We start from the raw sequence: 17,780 nt of genomic DNA on the forward strand, positions 1-17,780 counted from the left end.
AAAATTTTAGTATCTCAACACTACTTCTACTTAGTAGAAGAAAAACATTTTGGTCAAACCTCCTTGTGAAGGCCTGATCTTATCAGATCTCAAAAGATAAGCAGTAGTGGGCCTGGTTCCTCCCCTCACCTGCAGTCATGAGCTTTGGGTAATGACCAAAAGGACAAGATCATGGATACAAGCGGCCAAAATGAGTTTCCTCCACAGGGTGGCTGGGTGCTCCCTTGGAGATAGAGTGTGGAGCTCAATCACACGGGAGGAGCTCGAACTAGAGCCGCTGTTCCTCCATGTTGAGAGGAGCAGCTGATGTGGCTCGGAGTCAGACATCTGTTCTGGATGCCTCCTGAATGCTTCCCTCGGGAGGTTTTCCGGGCATGTTCCTTCGGGAGGAGGTCCTGGAACACGTTGAAGGAACCATGTCTCTCAGCTGGCTTGGAAACACCTCGGGTCCCCCGGAAGGACCTGGAAGAAGTGTCTAGGCCAGGTGAAGGAAGTCTGGGGGTCCCTGCTTAGACTGCGGCCCTGGATAAGAGGAAGAAAATGGATGGATGGGCCTGGTTACCACTTGGATGGAAGACCTCTGGGAATTCCAGGTGCCATTTTTTTTATACAGAGACTTCAGTTTAGTCTCCACTCTCTCTGTTGCACCTCGAGCCAGAAGCAAGCATGATCGTCCAATCAGGTTAAGTCTTTTTCAGTGACACGTGTGAAATGACAGAGCTCAATGGTTATGTCATTTATAAACAAAATCACATTTCTCTCACCTCAGATGAGAAGTGTTTTGCTTTGCTCACTAATTCTGCAGAAATCCACCAGTTTTTAAGCCCCTTGTGATAGTTTTTTTCCTGTTTTTTCCTCATAAACAGCCGCACTTGTTTTAATACAGACAGACCATGCATGTCCCACCCATCTGAACTCATTTCTCTTTCCTTGTTTCATTCTCCTTGATTCCTCTCCTTGATATTCCATTTTTCAATTTCATTTTTTTTTTTCACAAATTGAAAAATACAGTCTTGCAGGATTTTTGTTAGTAATATCCTCATACCCGTACCATAAGTATACACATATTCAAAATTTTTTTTCAACTTTTCTACTGTTAATCAAATGTGTCATATTAAGTGAACCAAGGAAACGGAGTAAACCCGAGGGAGGCTTCAGGAGCAGACATCAGAAAAAAAGAATCAAACTTTATTGGTCTCAGTGAGGAGTTTATATCCTCTCTTTTCGCTGTACCTCCTCTGTGGGCAGGGCTTCCTCAACCATTTCCCACAGAATCAAGGAAAGAAAGGAGAAGGAAGTGAGTAAAGAGAAATGAGACCTAGTAACGTGAGGAAAGGGAAATGAGAAAGAGAAATGAGATCCGGCCAAGGATAGTCTTTAAAGTTTGCCTTGGTCTGAATTTCATAAAATTTAAAACAATACTTTTGATGGTACTTAATTTTTACAAAATTAAGGGAACTCCAGAATTAAAATGTGTTGGTTGCGTATTAATGAATGACTAAACAAGTTCATTTATTGCATCTTTTTATTGATGTTTTCAAATGAGCGTTTGGACCCAAAAATCAGAAAACAAAACAAGACACAAGAACCCAGAGAACTTAAGAGACATTTACAGATTTATGCATTTCTGAGCCATTTGAGGTGAAATTTTAAACTAGTTCAACACCGGTGATTTTCACAACAGACTCTACACATGGTCAATTCCCACATCTTACCACTTCCAACCATTATTCTTTACACTTTAGCTCAAATATTCGTTCACACTTTTCTTTACATGGAATGATTTTACAGTTAGGAATGTCCAGTTGTGGAATTTTTAAGGAAATTTGTGAAGGAAAAAAAACTCCTAAATTTTAAAAAGGAGATTTGGAGTGATCCATGGACACAATTCCTATGTTATTTCCATTCAGCACTACGGAATACATTGTTAAATAGTGACGATGTGTATTTAAGTTCATTACAAGTGCTTAATAGCCAGTGGATATTTGCATAAAAATGACAGAAAACGTTAAGAATTTGACCCGAAAATGGCGCAATGGACAAAGCAGAACAGATCCAGGTATTTTTGATGTAGAGCTGAGTTCCTAATAGAACATTACATCAAAAATACCATTATTTTAAAAGCAATGAAATCACTATCCATAACCATTATTATAAACCTGTTCTGTTATTAGCTAAACTACAGCATGTAAAAACTAGTTTAAGCTATTGGCAATTTTTACGCTACAAAAAACTATTTCAACAAGTTCACATGACTTGAGTTCAGATTCATTACGAGTTTGAGTAGTTTTGACTAGTTTGGATTTTTTGAGTAATTTCATTGCATTTTTACTAGTTGAGAAAAGTCAAATAATCGAGGTTTAGAGATGCATCGTCTTCCAGAAAGCTTTACACAGTGCAGCTTTAGTACAAGACTCATTGGCCTTTCTGTTTACAAAGCTGTTCACATCAACATAGACTGTGTTAAGTTGTGTTAAGTACTTGCAGAATATTTTGACTTTCTGTCATACATAAAATGTAAACTAGTCAGAAGCACGCAAATTACGAATATCTGAAATTTAAGATGTTTTAAATTATGTAGAAATTATTTTTTGTAGTTTAATTAATATTAGCAAAGTGCTCACTGGCCTTATGTTTGTTTAAAGAATGAGCTGCTCCCTCGTGATTGGCTGGAAGGCTGCCCCGAACACAGAGCGGCCTTCTCGTTGGCTATCGGAGCTGAAGCTGTGATTTGATTGGCTGAGAATGAGGAGGTGTTTGAGGTGCCAGTCTTGCAGTGAGCTGGTGCTGGGGTCAGTCAGGAGGAATGAGGCTTTTTTTTTTTTTGAAATTTAAAAATTGTGAAAATGGATTTTGAGGAGGTGAGGAACTTTATCCGGCGATTTCTGTTGCCGTGGTGACCAACTTGTGTCCGTCCCAAACTGTCTTGAACTGTTCTGGCACTGGCATCTCGGTCTGTAAAAGAGAAAAACAGAAATTAGGCTTAAGGGCTTTTTTTTTTTCATGCAAAATATGTCAGGTTTAGCACCTTTAAAATGATTATATTACTCATGAATCATAAATCAGGACTTCTAAACCAGGACTACAAAAGATCTAACTGAGAACTTGATCAATAAAACCCAGGGACTAAATCATGTCCTCCAGCAAGGTTAAAATGGACTAACAGAACTAATCCAGAACTGAATCCAGTACTAGAAAGTATCTTGTAAGAGTAGAGTCTTAATTAGGATGGAGGGTGAGGATGCAGAGGAACAGAGGAGGTGGTCAGATGGAGCAGAGGAGAATCTCACATGGAGTAGAGGAGAAGAGGAGAAGAGGAGAGGGTGAGATGGAGCAAAGGAGCAGAGGAGAGGGTCAGATGGAGCAGAGGAGGGTGTCAGATGGAATGGAGGAGCAAAGGAGAGGGTCAGATGGAGCAAAGGAGCAGACGAGGGAGTCAGATGGAGTAGAGAAGATGAGATTGAACAGAGGACCAGAGGAGAGGGTCAGATGGAACGGAGGAGCAAAGGAGAGGGTGAGATGGAGCAAAGGAGCAGAGGAGAGGGTGAGATGGAGCAGAGAAGCAGAGGAGAGGGTGAGATGGAGCAGAGGAGCAGAGGAGAGAATGAGATGGTACAGAGGAGCAGAGGGCGAGATGGAGGAGAGGGTCAGACTGATCAGAGGAGAGGGTCAGACTGATCAGAGGAGAGGGTCAGACGGAGCAGATGAGCAGAGGAGAGGGTCAAACGGAACAGACGAGAGGATCAGATGGAGCAGAGGAGAGTGTTCGACGGAACAGACGAGCAGACGGAGCAGAGGAGAGAGTCAGATGGAGCAGACAAGAGGGTCACAAGGAGCAGAGGATTCACTCACAAACTCTCCGTCTTTGTTGGGGACCAGGATGTTCATCTCGGAGCTCTTGGCGCTGACGATCTCACAGCTCAGAGAGTCTTTGCTCAGGTAAACATGGCAACCGTCCGTCTTGTTGATGGAGATGGTCGGGACTTTACCCATCACCTGAAAATTTAATAACCAAACAAATTTAGGACAGCATCTCAATTCTGTCAACTAGCCTCCTCGACTCGTCCGCTGTCACAAATGGTGGCAAGAATTTGTTGAGGACATAATTTCAGATAACTATGGGAGATTCACAGTTTTTGAAAGAAATCTCCAAACTTCTGATCCACAAATCTTGCACCTTCTCATTATTTGTTTGGGATTGTCTCCACAAAGTTGCCATATTAATCTTTAGTCTTAAAGTCCTTTCAGCTGACAACACTCACATCTTTGGAGTTGAATAACAGCACCACTTTCTGAAGATATTTTAAAAAAAATTATTGAAGTGTTGTTCATTTATACTGACAGAGAAAACGTTGAACTTTGACAGAGATATGAACCATAAACCAGGTCAACAAATCTGCATCAATTACAGAATTCTGACCTGTCCTTCAGCTCAGATTAAACTAGAATGATTTCTCTCACCTGAATTTTGAGGTCTCTGCAGTTGATCACCTCCACGATTCCCACCACATCGTCAAACACCAAACCCATTTTTTTACAATTATCTGAAAACACAAGGGGATTGTTTAGTTTAGATATAGTTATAATTAAGCTCAAGTCCAGGTCCAAACATAACACTATGTGATGGCATACCGAGGGTGATGGAGTTGAGCTTTCCCTTGACTTGCAGTGTGCTCTTGTTGCATTTAAAAGCATAAACCACCTGCTTGAGCTCTGTGTCGCTGATCACCAGGTTCTGAGCGTTCTCCTGGTTCTCCTACAAAAACAAAACGAGGAAAAATATTAGAGTTCAATAGTTTGATGCAGCCAAACTTGAATTTCCCTCGGGATCAATGAAGTATCTCCATCGAGCTCTCTCTAGACTGTGTGATGTGTTTATCCTGCACTAATTATGAATGGGAAGGGGCACATAAGAAGCAGCAAATACTGTTTCATTTTTTTAAGCTTCAGACAGTCAATTTGTGCTTTGAACATTAGCTCAGTGTGAGTAACATTAGCTCAGTACATTCGCAGATCCACCCTGCAGCACTCACCACTTTCCACTTCTTCCCTTCGAGCTCCAGGACTGGGGGCAGAGTCTGAGCCTGAGCTGGAGCTGCTGCTTTAGGGCCCGAGGAGAAGGGTTTAGGCCCCGAGCGGACAGGACCTCCACCTGTCCTCAGGTTTGGGTTCTTGTGGGTCTTCTGGTCATCAGACACGTGCTTCAGGCCTAAAGAGGGAGACATAAGTCAATGATCCATCAGTCGTTTGAGCCTCAGTCAGGTTGACCTTGTTCTCCTCTGTGCCCACCTTTAGTGATGTCTGCCCCTTTGTTGATGGAGGCGAACAGTGCGTTGCGGTTGTCTCCTCCAGAGTCTCCTCCTCCGCTCAGGTCCATAGCAGGGGGAGGGGGGCCAGGTGGAGGGGGAGGAGGGCAGCCCCCGGAGGGAGGAGGAGGAGGAGCTGCAGCAGCAGAGGCAGAGGCCACAGGACCCTGAGAGAGAAAGAGAGAGAGGAGGGGGAGCAGAGAAGAGAGAAGAGAGAGGGAGGTGTTCAGCTGTGTCATAATGGTTTAACTAATCACATCAAAGTCTAAATGAATCATTTTAAACTCACGGTCTTGCTCCAGGCAACACCGGTCGTGTGGTTCTTTTTGATGTAATTCTGCATCTCTGTCCAAATGGAGAGGTAGGCCTTCACCCACTCTGTGTGTGTCTTATCCCTGAGACAAAGAGGAAGAGGAAAAAGGATTGTAATTCTGGTTCATTTTGTTTTACTTTAGCAACACTGTGATTAAAAGCAGTAAATACAGCCACAGTTTACTAAAGCTGACTCAGCAGCTCAGCCCGAGGAGCTAAACAGGAAACAGATGTGGCCTGTAAATATGGTAAAGTGTAAACTTCAAACCTCTTGCCTGATCTTAGACAGTAACATGAGGTCTACTCTGAACTTTTAGTAGCAGAAACAAAAGGTGATTTTAAAATGTTCTATGATTTAAGTGTCCTGTTTAATCCAAATCACATTTACGTACTTCTCCTTGTAGTCTTTGAGCACACGGTTGGTGTAGAACATGGCAGCATCGTTCATCTCCTTCACATAGGGGCCTGGTTTTGGAGCCTGAAAGAATAAAGAAACTGATTCATTAAACACATTTGAACAGCGCCAAAGTGAGCAATATTTTTGTGTGTGTTTTTGGTGTTTAATTTTTTCCCCCAAACTAAAATGAACAGAAAGCCCAAAAACTCCAGTTGAATCAGTTCTGATAGATTTCATCCAGAACACTGAAAGATGGGTCAAATGCACTGGCAACATGAAACATCACAATGTTTTTTGTACTGAAAATGCTATATTCTTGTACAAAGTTTGAAAAGACCCCAGGAGAGATGGACGACATCTAAAACCTCTTCAGACATGTTTTGAGGGAACAATGTTATAACATGGTAAGAAGCTACAAAAAGTCTATTTTAGAACGGCCCCTCTTAAATAAAAAAATAAAAAAAGTTAGCGGGTACATTATAAAGTAAAGAGTATCTAGGATCTTTGTCTTTTAGCATGTTTTAGATTGAAAAACAAAACTAAAAAGACTTGATAATTCATAAACTATTATTATTGGAACAAACATTAAAATGAAATCATGTTATGCAAATTTGATTCAGTTTGTGCATTCAGGAGGGAAAACACAATAACCACCTTTTGAGACTAAACAACTTTTGAACTAGCTTAAAATATGCAATATCCAGCTGAAAACCACCTTCGTCATCACATAATACTGAAGTGTTTATAATAGAGTTAAACAGAGCCTCTCTTGTTCAGTGTCGGGAGCTGTCAGTGACTCAAAAGAGCAGCGCATTTCTGTAGTCATTCATAAAGAGGTTTTTCACACAGAGAAAGAAAGAGGGAGGAGAGAGAGGAGAGGAAGATGGGTGGATGAAGAGGGAGAGAAGTGAAGAAAAGACTGAGAGAAAGGAGTGGGAGAGAAGAAGTGGGATTCCACAAGAAGAAGCAACCCGGCTGATTCTCAAGGCTCTGTGACTCAAGTTAGAGAATTTTGAAAAAGAAGTGGTGAGAAAAAGCAGGTAATTTTTTTCTTAAAAAAGGAACTCTATGTACAATTTTTATTTTAAATTCCATAAACATAACTTCACTGTGACAGGAGGTAAACATGTTCAAATCAAATATAATTTTTACTGATAACAACTGTAATCCTCATTTATTCTTAATTACAAAAACATTGGACATGATGGACAAAATGATTATGTTATAATTTAGTGTTCTGGTTCTCAAAACAATTATCCAATCACCAGAATGAGCCTCACATGAGTCTCATTTGAGTTGTAAGTTTCAAAGCAGAAATCCTCTAGGTTTAAGCCTGAAGGATTCTCTCTGATCTGAATCGGCCTACCTAAACCCAGCACAACGGGACTTGTCACACTCTCCTTTTCACTACATTATTTTGATCCATTCAAGAAGGAAAGAGTGCCTTACCACAGTGATCCACCCGAGGGCGCCCACGCTCTCGCTGACCGCAGACAGGTGGTTGAAGAGCGCAGACGTCCGATTCGATTCACGGAAGTTTTGGACCTGACTCACCACTTTGGACACAGGCTGCAGGAGGGTGCCCATGGCCGACTGAAGACACAACAGAGAAAAACTCAGCCTAAATCTGCAGGGTTTGTGTGTTAAACATGTGTGAATGAAACTAAACACAACTCCAGGTCTGTTTGTGATGAGGAAACATTAGAACACAGATCAGAAAATGGTGTAATATGGGCTCTTTAATGTATCCCACCCACTGCTATTGGTCAATCTCGGTCTGGTTAAATCTACTTGTCACTGGCTCAGAGTCAATCACAGAGAGAAATGCAAATCTTTTAATTGTACTTTATCAATAGATAAATAGAAAGTGAACACCGTGACAAAAAGGAAAAATCTTGATATTGTTTTAATATATTTTTTTTAGTTTAGTAGTAGTAGTATTAGTAGCAGTGGTAATAGTAATAGTAATAGCAGTAGCAGTGTTGGCAGTACTTACGTCTGAGGGTTTCTGATGTGAGGAGGCGAGCACAAGGATCTGTCTGACAGCAGCAAAGCCCTGCTTCATCATGTCCGCCTGCACACAAAACAAGAATATCATAATACAGCCTGAACTAATGCAAACCCAAACCAACTGCATGAAACAGCACTGCCAATATGATTTATTTACTATCAAACACTAAGTGTAACTTTCACGTACATGTTTCTGGACGTCTCCTCCGATCTTCTGACTGAGAGACAGATACTGAGCCACAGCTCCGCTCACGATGTCGTCATACTCCTCCACAAACTTGGCCACAGCTGAAGAGGGAAAAGACAATTCTGTGTTACAAAGTGGTTTTGTGTGGATTCTTATTTATAACAAGTTATAAACTGTTGATATTTTGCCATCAACAATCAGCAGCTCTGTATGAAGTTCTGTTACTCCAGTTAGACTTTCATTTTTTTATTTGTTCAAGTTTTGTTTTTAACACAATCTAACCAGAAAGAACTGACTTAATAAAAACTACAACAGGTGATCTGATTTTGTGTTGTTAAACAAATTCCTCTCCCATACATGACAGTCACAGGCTAGTTAGCATTAGCCAAGAGTTTCAGTGAATCACTCTCATCTTTTTTTGAAAATCAAATTCCTAAACAGGACCATGAGCGCTCAGACTGATCACAGGCTCATGAACATGTGTTGTTCCAGTTTGTATTTTTTTTCTTGAGTTTTCATTTCAGACCATCTTAAAACTTTGTTTTCAGTGTTTGCTAGACATCCATGTAGAACCCCCCAGAGTGATGTCACTGCAAAGTACCAATTTCAGCACATGTCCTCATCCAGTTGTGTATTTGGTGTGGACGTCTGCTATAGTTATGATCTATGGTCACCCTGGATCATTATGTTAGAATTTTGGACATTTTAAAATCGCAATATTCATCTAAACGACTTAATAAAAGAAACGAGTTGATCTCCGAAATAGAAAACTACAGGAAAACTTTCATACTGATTAATTGCTCAGGTTGTTAGTAAACAGAACAGAATAGTAACGACCACGGTCTCCTTTGGCAAACACAGACAATTAAACCTAGATTTTTGTGTGTAAATAAATGTAATACTCACGTCCTCCAGAAGGAGAAGCAGCCCCTCCTCCTCCTCCTCCAGACAGAGACATGCCCTCCAGCCTCCCCACTGCTACCTCCAAACGAGCCACCAAACCCGCCAACTCGGCCATAACTGAAAACACAGCATCATACAGGTTTAATATAAGGACAAGAGGTAGAGGGTCAGAGGACGGTCAGAAGAGCAGAGGATGCAGAGGAGAGGGTCAGAGGACGCAGAGGAGAGGAAAATGGTCTTCCAAGCATGTTGCTGTTAACATGTACCATGATTACACAGGGGACTCTGCTTGTAATTAGCGAACGCAACAATTAAAATGGCCTGGTTCAGTGCACAAACAAAACTATAGTCTCACAGTGTACAACCAGTACTGAGAAGGAGAAAAACAAACCCTATTTTATTTTCTATGTTTTATATTCATTCTGTAATCATTTTCTTACTAAAACAAACAAAACCCATTTTAACAAGAGATTCATGAAAATAAACTTTTGTAAAACCTCTGCTGGATACAAACGGCTTGTCTCAGTGTTGTAGATAATAATAATAATATTGTTTTGCCTAAATTGTTTCACAGTATGACATTTAACTATATACTTTATCTCCATGGAGTCAAGCAAGCAAAGTTACATGTCAGGTCTGGGGAGAGACGAGCTCTACAAACAGCACTGAAGGTATTTTCTCTACAATAAAAAAAAAAACCACTGTAATTAAATACATGAACGATAGTCATGTTGTATGCCATACTGTGGAACATTCCAGGCAAAGCAATAACATCTCCATGGAGACAAGGACATGGAAGGCCCCACACTGAAAAGTTATATCTTTAGGAAATCCTTAGTCATGTGTAGCAGCAGTAAAACCCCACAGGGCTCCTTTAAGAGTTGTGTAAAAAACTGAAAAATGCGGCGTCAGGTCTGAACTTGTAGTAAAAGTATGTGGACACAAACTGCTATGTAATGTTAAAGAAGTATTTAAGTAGTAATATTACGAAACAATTACATTAAAACCGCAACAGTACAAAACTTGAAATCACCAAAATGCAGCTTCAGTTTGGGCGGGTCTGAACACATTTGGGAGGATTGCCATTAGGTTTGTAAGTTATAGTTTAAAAATCAAGATTCTTTTCACAGTATACATTAAGCACTGACATTTGAGAGAAAAATGAAATCTAAAACTTTAAACTAATACAAGAATCCGATGTATTTCAGAACATGCTTGTAGGTCTAAACTACAGGGTTATCAGCTTTTACACAGAATAAGACCACATGGAGTCACAAGGACATTTAGTTCTTAAAGAGAATATGTTATATTACTGCATGTCTCCTGGAGTTGTCAAAAGCATTGAAAATCAGATACTATTCGATACTAAAACTAGTATCGAAAATAGATACTCATTTGAGCAGGTATTAATACTAAAAAAAGTCCCATTCAATTCAATTTCAAGCTGGGGAGGCACCGATATGAATACTGGGGTTGAGTATCAGTATCCAGGCTGGTGTCACCTAGTGCCTCTTCTGAATTTAATTTCTCTCCAGTGACTACATCAGGAATCAAAATACACTAGACAATTTGCAAGAACCACAGAAGTTGTAGACCATGCATTGGCCAATCAGCGAAAAAGCTGTGAGGGTCCATTTTTATGGTACAGCACAACAATAAACAAGGCGGTATAGATGGATGTAGACAATTCCCGAGATTGAGGATTTAAAGCTGAAATGAAGAGAATGCTTGGTGAATTTTGTCAAGGGGAAAGACGTTATTGCCCTTCGTCCTACAGGATTTGGGAAAAGCTTAATATATCAGTTAACCCCGTTAGTGGTGCATTACATACATCACGACCAAATAGCAGCGATTGGTTAAATGAAAAAAAAAGTACCCGTCTGCTGTCAAGCAAACGAATCCTAATGCTGCGAGGTCAGATGGTTTCTATGAAGTGAAACCGGCTGATGAATCAGGCTAGAGTATCAGTACCCCTCCAGGAAAATTTGCAGTATTTGTGTTCAAAGATATCGATTCAGTCGATATCCTGTTTGGACTTTTTACTGACTGATGTAGTCCAGGACATATCATGATGTTTAAACTGTCATTCATTCAAAGCTGTTGAATAGTTATTGTAGGATACATAAACACAATCAGATCCAATTTGTAATAAGATTTTTGTATTTTGATCCCTACACTGGTATTGGTTAATATCGGATATCAGCATCAATATCGGTATCTTAACTGCAAAACCTGAAATCAGTGCGTCCTTATTTCAAGCTAAATATTTAAAAGAATGAAAACTTTGCACATCATTTACTTGAAATGGGCATGTTGGAGGAGAGGGAGGAGCAGCCCAAACACAGAGAAAAAGTCCGTTTGCCTGATGAACGTCTAGTGCCGAAATGTTGCACGTTGTTGTTTGTCCTAATAAATCTCACATTTTGCAAGTAAGATGGTGTGCGGGATCTTTCTCTAAGCAAAATATTTTAAAAATTAGCTAATTTCTATTGTATTGTCAACCTTTATTTTCCCCACAATGAGGAAATTCCAAATGAGAAAATTGTAAACACTGAGTGGTAAAAATAAACCCACACATGAAGCCTATTACAATGAATTCTTAACACTTCTCATTACATTTGTCCAAGTTTGAACTTGTTCTTGAGACACAACTTTGTGAATTTGTTCTGCTTAAGTCCAGGACCAAACCCTTTTAACCAAATGTCCATTAGAAGTTCATCCTTCTCGGCTGAGGATCCTCAGAGCTCCATGCAAAACACAGCAGCGTGTTTTTGCATAAAGCTGATGGAGACTTAAAAACAAGACACTTCTCAAATTACCACTTCTACTACTACTTTTCACATAAGTGACTTTAAAGATGCTCTAACTCCCCCCACCACCTTGTCTCCATGGAGATGGTATGGCTTTGTCTGGAGTGTTCCGCAATATGACATTTATGAATTTTGCTTGAAAAACACATATTGCAGCTAAGTGTCATAAATTTTCGGTGGGGTCATGCCAACTAGAGGCTAGGGTAGTTATTCAAGTTACTCTTTAATCTGAACACAATCTGACCAGAAAGAACTGGAGCTACAGGGGGTGGGACGAGATACAATTTCCACAAAACAAGACACAAGATTGGATTACGAAAACAAGAGACAAGATGAGATTTTGACATTCTTTAAGGATATAATAAATATGTTGTGCATTTCAGTTCCCAATTTTAGCCTCACCATTTTTGATTTACTTGATTTAATATTTCTGCTCTTATTGTACCTCTGCTTTTTAGGACTACGCATTCCCAAAAAACGTAGCTCACCAGTACTCTATTTTTTTCAATCCAAATGTAAAAACATGAGGAAAAAATCTCACAAGATCTTTTTTACCAAGTGTGCACAATCTTGTGGCAATTTTGTCTTGCGAAATCTTGTGGCACAAGATCTTAGAACTACTACAGATTTTTTACTCAGTTTTTTGTCAGTCACTCTCACCTCTTTGTTGAAAACTCCTAAACAGGAAAATGAACACTCGGACTGATCACAGGCTCCTGAAAATGTGCAGTTTAAATCTATTTGGTATTTTTTGTCTGATAATCTTAAATCTTTTTGACATTGTTTACTAAAGCGGGAATTGTGCATGATTAGAGACACATGAAGAACAGCCCCAGCGTGATGTCACTGCAGAGTATCAGTTATATCTGTGTAATCCCTCACTGGTCCAGGTAGGATTCATAGTGGGAGTATACTAGCCTATGTGCTCTTATACTTGTTCTGATACAGCTCAACATCATTTTAAAGATTCATTTGTGTCTTGTGAATGGGACTTATTTAGTACTGATACCTGCTCAAATGAGTACTTAGTTTCGATACTTGTTTTAGAATCAATTAGCATCTGATTTTTGATACTTTTGACAACCCTACATGTAGATAACTTTAAAGCCATTCTAAGTAATAACATCTCCAGACCCTTCACTGGAAAAATTACACAGTGTACCTATAAATACTTTTAATAAGATTTTGGCCAATCCAGGTTTTGCGTTTTACAAGGTAAAAGTGACACTTGTGCACCTAGGTCACGATCTAATTTAAATATTTGACAGTTTAAATGCAAATATGTTTTACATTTGAGATGCTTTGCCTACTCACCCAAACACACACCCATTTGGTTTCGACGATCGAGAGAAGATTTCGAATGAGTTCTTGTGACTTTAACAGATATGTAAGATCAGATGGACTAGTATACACCCCTAGACTACGGTGGAACCTACCTGGACCACTGAAGCATTACACACATATAAAACCACATGGGAATAGAATAAAAAGTACTATGATTTAATGTTAAAAATCACATTCTATTGTCTAAAGAAATTATTATCATTGTGGAGTAAACTCATTCTGAGATTCTCAACACGTTTTCCAAATTTTTTGTTTACTTTTCATTTAATTAATATTAGCTGCCAGTGTATCCATCATGTATTGTGATGGCAGAGGCGGTTACAGAAATAAAATATCACAACCAGTATAAGCAGGAGTAGTAGTAGTAGTTTTAGTAGCAGTGTGTAGTAGCAGTTTGTAGTTGCGTGTAATAACAGTAGCAGTAGTAGTAGCATGTAGTAGTAGAAGCAGTTTTAGAAGCAGTTTTAAAAGCAGTAGTAGTAGTAGTAGAAGAAGCAGTTTTAGTAGCAGTAGTTTTTGTAGCAGCAGTAGTAGTAGTATTAGTAGTAGTAGCAGTTTTAATAGCAGCACTAGTAGTTTTAGTAGCAGTAGTAACAGCAGCAGCAGCAGTAGTAGCAGCAGTAGCAGCAGCAGTAGTAGTAGCAGTAGTAAGCAGTAGCAGCAGCAGCAGCAGTAGTAGTAGCAGTAGCAGCAGCAGCAGTAGTAGCAGTAGTAGCAGCAGTAGTAGTAGTAGTAGTAGCAGCAGCAGTAGTAGCAGCAGCAGTAGTAGCAGCAGCAGCAGTAGTAGTAGTAGCAGCAGCAGTAGTAGCAGCAGCAGTAGTAGCAGCAGCAGTAGTAGCAGCAGCAGTAGTAGCAGCAGCAGTAGTAGCAGCAGTAGCAGTAGCAGCAGCAGTAGTAGCAGCAGCAGCAGTAGTAGTAGCAGCAGTAGTAGTAGCAGCAGCAGTAGTAGCAGCAGCAGTAGTAGCAGCAGCAGTAGTAGCAGCAGCAGTAGTAGTAGTAGCAGCAGTAGTAGTAGTAGCAGCAGTAGTAGTAGTAGCAGTAGTAGCACGCAATACATTTGAATGCGTATTAGTCTCTAGCAATTTTGTAGACTCTTCCCACCTCTTTTCCTCTGTAACTTTTCCTTTAATTCTAAATTTATTTCAGAGTCTCCAGACTGGCTCATATTTAGCAGCACTAGTTTGACCTGCACTAGTTTGGCTCTCCAAAGTCCACTTCCTGGTTTGAGCCACAGTGACTCAGATGTTATTAAAGGGAGTGGTCCATGAATGAGGTGGACAACACTGGGTGAAACAGACTCTAGTGGAGCGTGGGATTTCCTATTGTGATACAAAGTGTTTCTGACAAAAAGGAAACTGACAACATTGCGGTAGTGTGTGGATGTAAGTGTGAATTTCAACATTAAATCAGTCTTTCATATTGCCATGTGGTTTTATATCACATTACAACTAACTGCAATCCCTCATGTGCTCTTATACTTGTTCTGATACAGCTCAAAATCATCCCAAAGCGACTCAGGAAAGCTTCATTTGTGTCTTGTGAATGGCACTTTTTTAGTACGATAACTCCTCAAATGCGTATCTAGTTTCTGATTTCTGATATACGATACTTTTGACAACTCAGCATTGTTGAAAATAAAGCGTACATCTAGCTCCAGGGGATAAGACACAGCACTAAGTTATAGAAAAAAACAAAGAATTAGGGCGATTCTAGGTTATAAACATTTCAGCTTTATAAGTGTTTCAAGGTGTGGCTATTCATTTGAAAAGACAGAGAAACAATCGGAATTAACAAACACAACATAGGCAGACTAATGAAATAACTATTTGCTTTCCAGCAAGAAGAGATGCAATAACTGAATTGTGACTAAGCAGAAATGTCAGAGGATTTCATCACAAACACATTACAAATTAACCAATATGCATAAATTTAACTCTATATAAAGACAGTAAGATTGAATTAAATGCTTGGTTCTCCACTAAAAATGCTCACTAGTTGACCATCAAACTCATTGCATCTTTTTTTTTTTTTTTTTTTTAAAACAATTCAGCAAATTACCAAAGTTGGAATAACTTGAGGAAAGAAATAGCTACTCATTAAGCTACAAGAAATCTATAACAGGAAAAAAAAAATCTTATGTTTTTACATTTATTCATACCAGGAGATGACAATCGAGAAGAATGCAGCTATAGATTCTAAAAAATTCATAACTAACATGCAGAAAAAAGGGTTACACACAAAGCTGGTTCATTTACATAGAATTTCAACCACAAACCCTATAATAATTTGCATTTGCAGCATTTTCAACTTGTATTATTATTGCTGAAACTAGATAGTTTAGGGCAGTGTATTAAAATTTTTATTCGTATACATGTTATTTAGGCCACCCCAGAACGCCTATTACATTGCAGTGACACATTTAACCAAATAATGACATAGTTCCTTTTGGTTTATCTGCCCAGTTTAATTGCAATGTTTAGTTTCTGTGGAGATAAGGTGGGAATTTTCCTGCACAAAAGCTGCAAACACGGAAGTAGGTTAGGCCCGGTCTCTGAGCCTGGGGCAAATGAAATGACAAGACAGAACAATACCCTTATATTAACAAGTATCCCATTGACTTGGCGTGCATTTAACAGTAAAAACAAGCTTGGTTTAATTCTAATGGTCCACTACGACATCTAAATCAGTCAAATAAACCTTAAGCTCCACCTGATCAAGTTCAAGGGGCACAGGCTAATGCGATAACCCGGTTGGCAGTCGCTTCCTTCGGTCAGTGCTGCTAGCTTTTAGCCAGAGAAGCACCGGCCGGTAGTTGGTGTTACGTCGCATTCTGTACCCCATTAAAATATGTTACACCTCATTTTATTTCGCATTTTTAAAAGTTTGCTGAAGCGTTTTAATGGTTCGGTTTGTTTATTTATAACTTTTTTAAAGCTCACAATATCCTTCAAATCTGGATAAAATATTTGTCTGAAACCAATAAATTGTGTTGTTGTTGTTGTGCATTTTTTTTTTTTTTTTTAATACAACTTTTTGATTTTACAGTGTTGGGTGCAAAGGTTTTTCTTGGTTGAAACATGTTTATCTATCTCTATAACGTAGACCTGCATGCTCTGTGGCTTTACGATGGCTCTGCTGGTTGGCTCCTCTCTCACTGGATGCACTGGGGAGGCTGCGTCTGGGGGCCTGCTCGGCGGTTCGTCACGGCTGGTCACGCCACACTGATTCAGGCCGTACCATGTCCGATAAGTGCTCTGCTATCTGGAGGTGAAGGGCACGCTCGCTCTCTATAGAAAAGGATGCTGAGGAAAAATGTAGTGAGCCATTTCTGATGCTGTTTGTGGATAAAAAAGGGTTGGGTAAAAGTCAATGGGTTTATGATGTTATACAAGAGTACTGGCTCAAAGTAAACGTATACTTGGAATCACATTTCAAACTTTATATGTTAGTAACTGTTATTATTAATATTATTAATATTTATGTTTATTTTTTTTAAAAAAATATATATATTCAAGTTTATTTAACAGTCACTGTCAGTCAATCAATCAAACTTTATTTATAAAGCGCTTTGTGTTGCATTTTTTGTGTGTGAAAAGTGATTAAAAACAATCACCACAATTTACTTCCACCACATTCCTTCCACCCAACCAAACCCCACAGGTACCCGAACCCACACAACAAGCACAACCCACCTTTTCCACCCACAAGGCACCATCGCACACACACCCCCACCCCCCCCGACACCCCACTAGTGTAGGTAAACACTGGGGGTGAGGTGATTTAAGTGTCTTGCCAAAAGACACAACAACAACATTCACCTGTGGGAGCTGGAATCGTACCACCAACCTGTGCATCTGTGGGCACTCTACTGACTGAGCTGCTGTCGCCCCAAATGCTTTTTATATTGTACTTACATCAATAGATATAATGCATATTTTGAAATACTTATTTGTCTTGATTTTTGACTGCATATTTTTCATTCTGCTGTGTTCTGTACACTGACATTTCATCTTTGTGTGACGAATGGGTTCTCTTATCTTATTATAACAAACACCAAAATTCCACTCACTGAATAAACCATTCCCCAAAGTCCTCCTCTTCCGCCCCATTGACCCTCCTCACTCAGTTTTTCTCTCCTCATGGGCGTGGCCTGGACACCTGCTTCACTAATCTCTAAATTGATTTCATTATAGCTGTAATTGGGTGGCTCTGATGGCTCTCTAAAGGAATTCAAATCAACTTCAGGTCTAATGGGAGCTGTATATCTTCCACTGGTCCCTGGACAATTAGCACTTAATATAAGCTCATTTAGGAGAAGGCCCACACTGTACAGGGTGTAATTAGTGGGCCATATTAGATAATGAGTAGAGACGCTTTTAGATTGACAGCTTAAATTAATCATTTAACCTGGTAAACATAATAGGAAAACTTAATTTCCCCTAAGCATGTATCCCTGATAATTATGAAAAATTAATTACTAAAACAGAAATGTCATGCAATTGTGCAAATTA

The 17,780-nt window shown here is 39.5% G+C and overlaps 1 protein-coding gene across 1 annotated transcript; it reads right to left on the bottom strand.

The window, feature by feature from the left end:
* Positions 1–1,507: 1,507 nt before the first annotated feature.
* LOC110159232 (cyclase associated actin cytoskeleton regulatory protein 1) lies at positions 1,508–9,232 on the bottom strand. Its single transcript, XM_020923776.2, has 12 exons — positions 9,119–9,232; positions 8,213–8,313; positions 8,012–8,089; positions 7,465–7,608; positions 6,011–6,096; positions 5,596–5,701; positions 5,290–5,473; positions 5,034–5,209; positions 4,633–4,756; positions 4,462–4,544; positions 3,853–3,996; positions 1,508–2,955 (listed from the first exon to the last, which is right to left on the bottom strand). Exons 1-12 carry the CDS (start codon positions 9,228–9,230, stop codon positions 2,872–2,874), a joined length of 1,422 nt encoding a protein of 473 aa, XP_020779435.1. The 5' UTR covers positions 9,231–9,232; the 3' UTR covers positions 1,508–2,871.
* Between the last annotated feature and the right edge of the window lie 8,548 nt (positions 9,233–17,780).

Source organism: Boleophthalmus pectinirostris, unplaced genomic scaffold (genome assembly GCF_026225935.1).
Source record: "Boleophthalmus pectinirostris isolate CB_2022bp ecotype Guang Dong unplaced genomic scaffold, ASM2622593v1 HiC_scaffold_21, whole genome shotgun sequence".
Lineage (NCBI taxonomy): Eukaryota > Metazoa > Chordata > Actinopteri > Gobiiformes > Gobiidae > Boleophthalmus > Boleophthalmus pectinirostris.

Excerpts from the sequence above, each read along its gene's own strand:
- LOC110159232 (XM_020923776.2), bottom strand. The coding sequence starts at position 9,230 with ATGGCCGAGTTGGCGGGTTTGGTGGCTCGTTTGGAGGTAGCAGTGGGG. Across the intron at positions 7,609-8,011 it reads CACATCAGAAACCCTCAGAC|TCGGCCATGGGCACCCTCCT; the intron begins GTAAGTACTGCC and ends TTGTGTCTTCAG. Across the intron at positions 6,097-7,464 it reads CCCTCGGGTGGATCACTGTG|GCTCCAAAACCAGGCCCCTA; the intron begins GTAAGGCACTCT and ends TTATTCTTTCAG.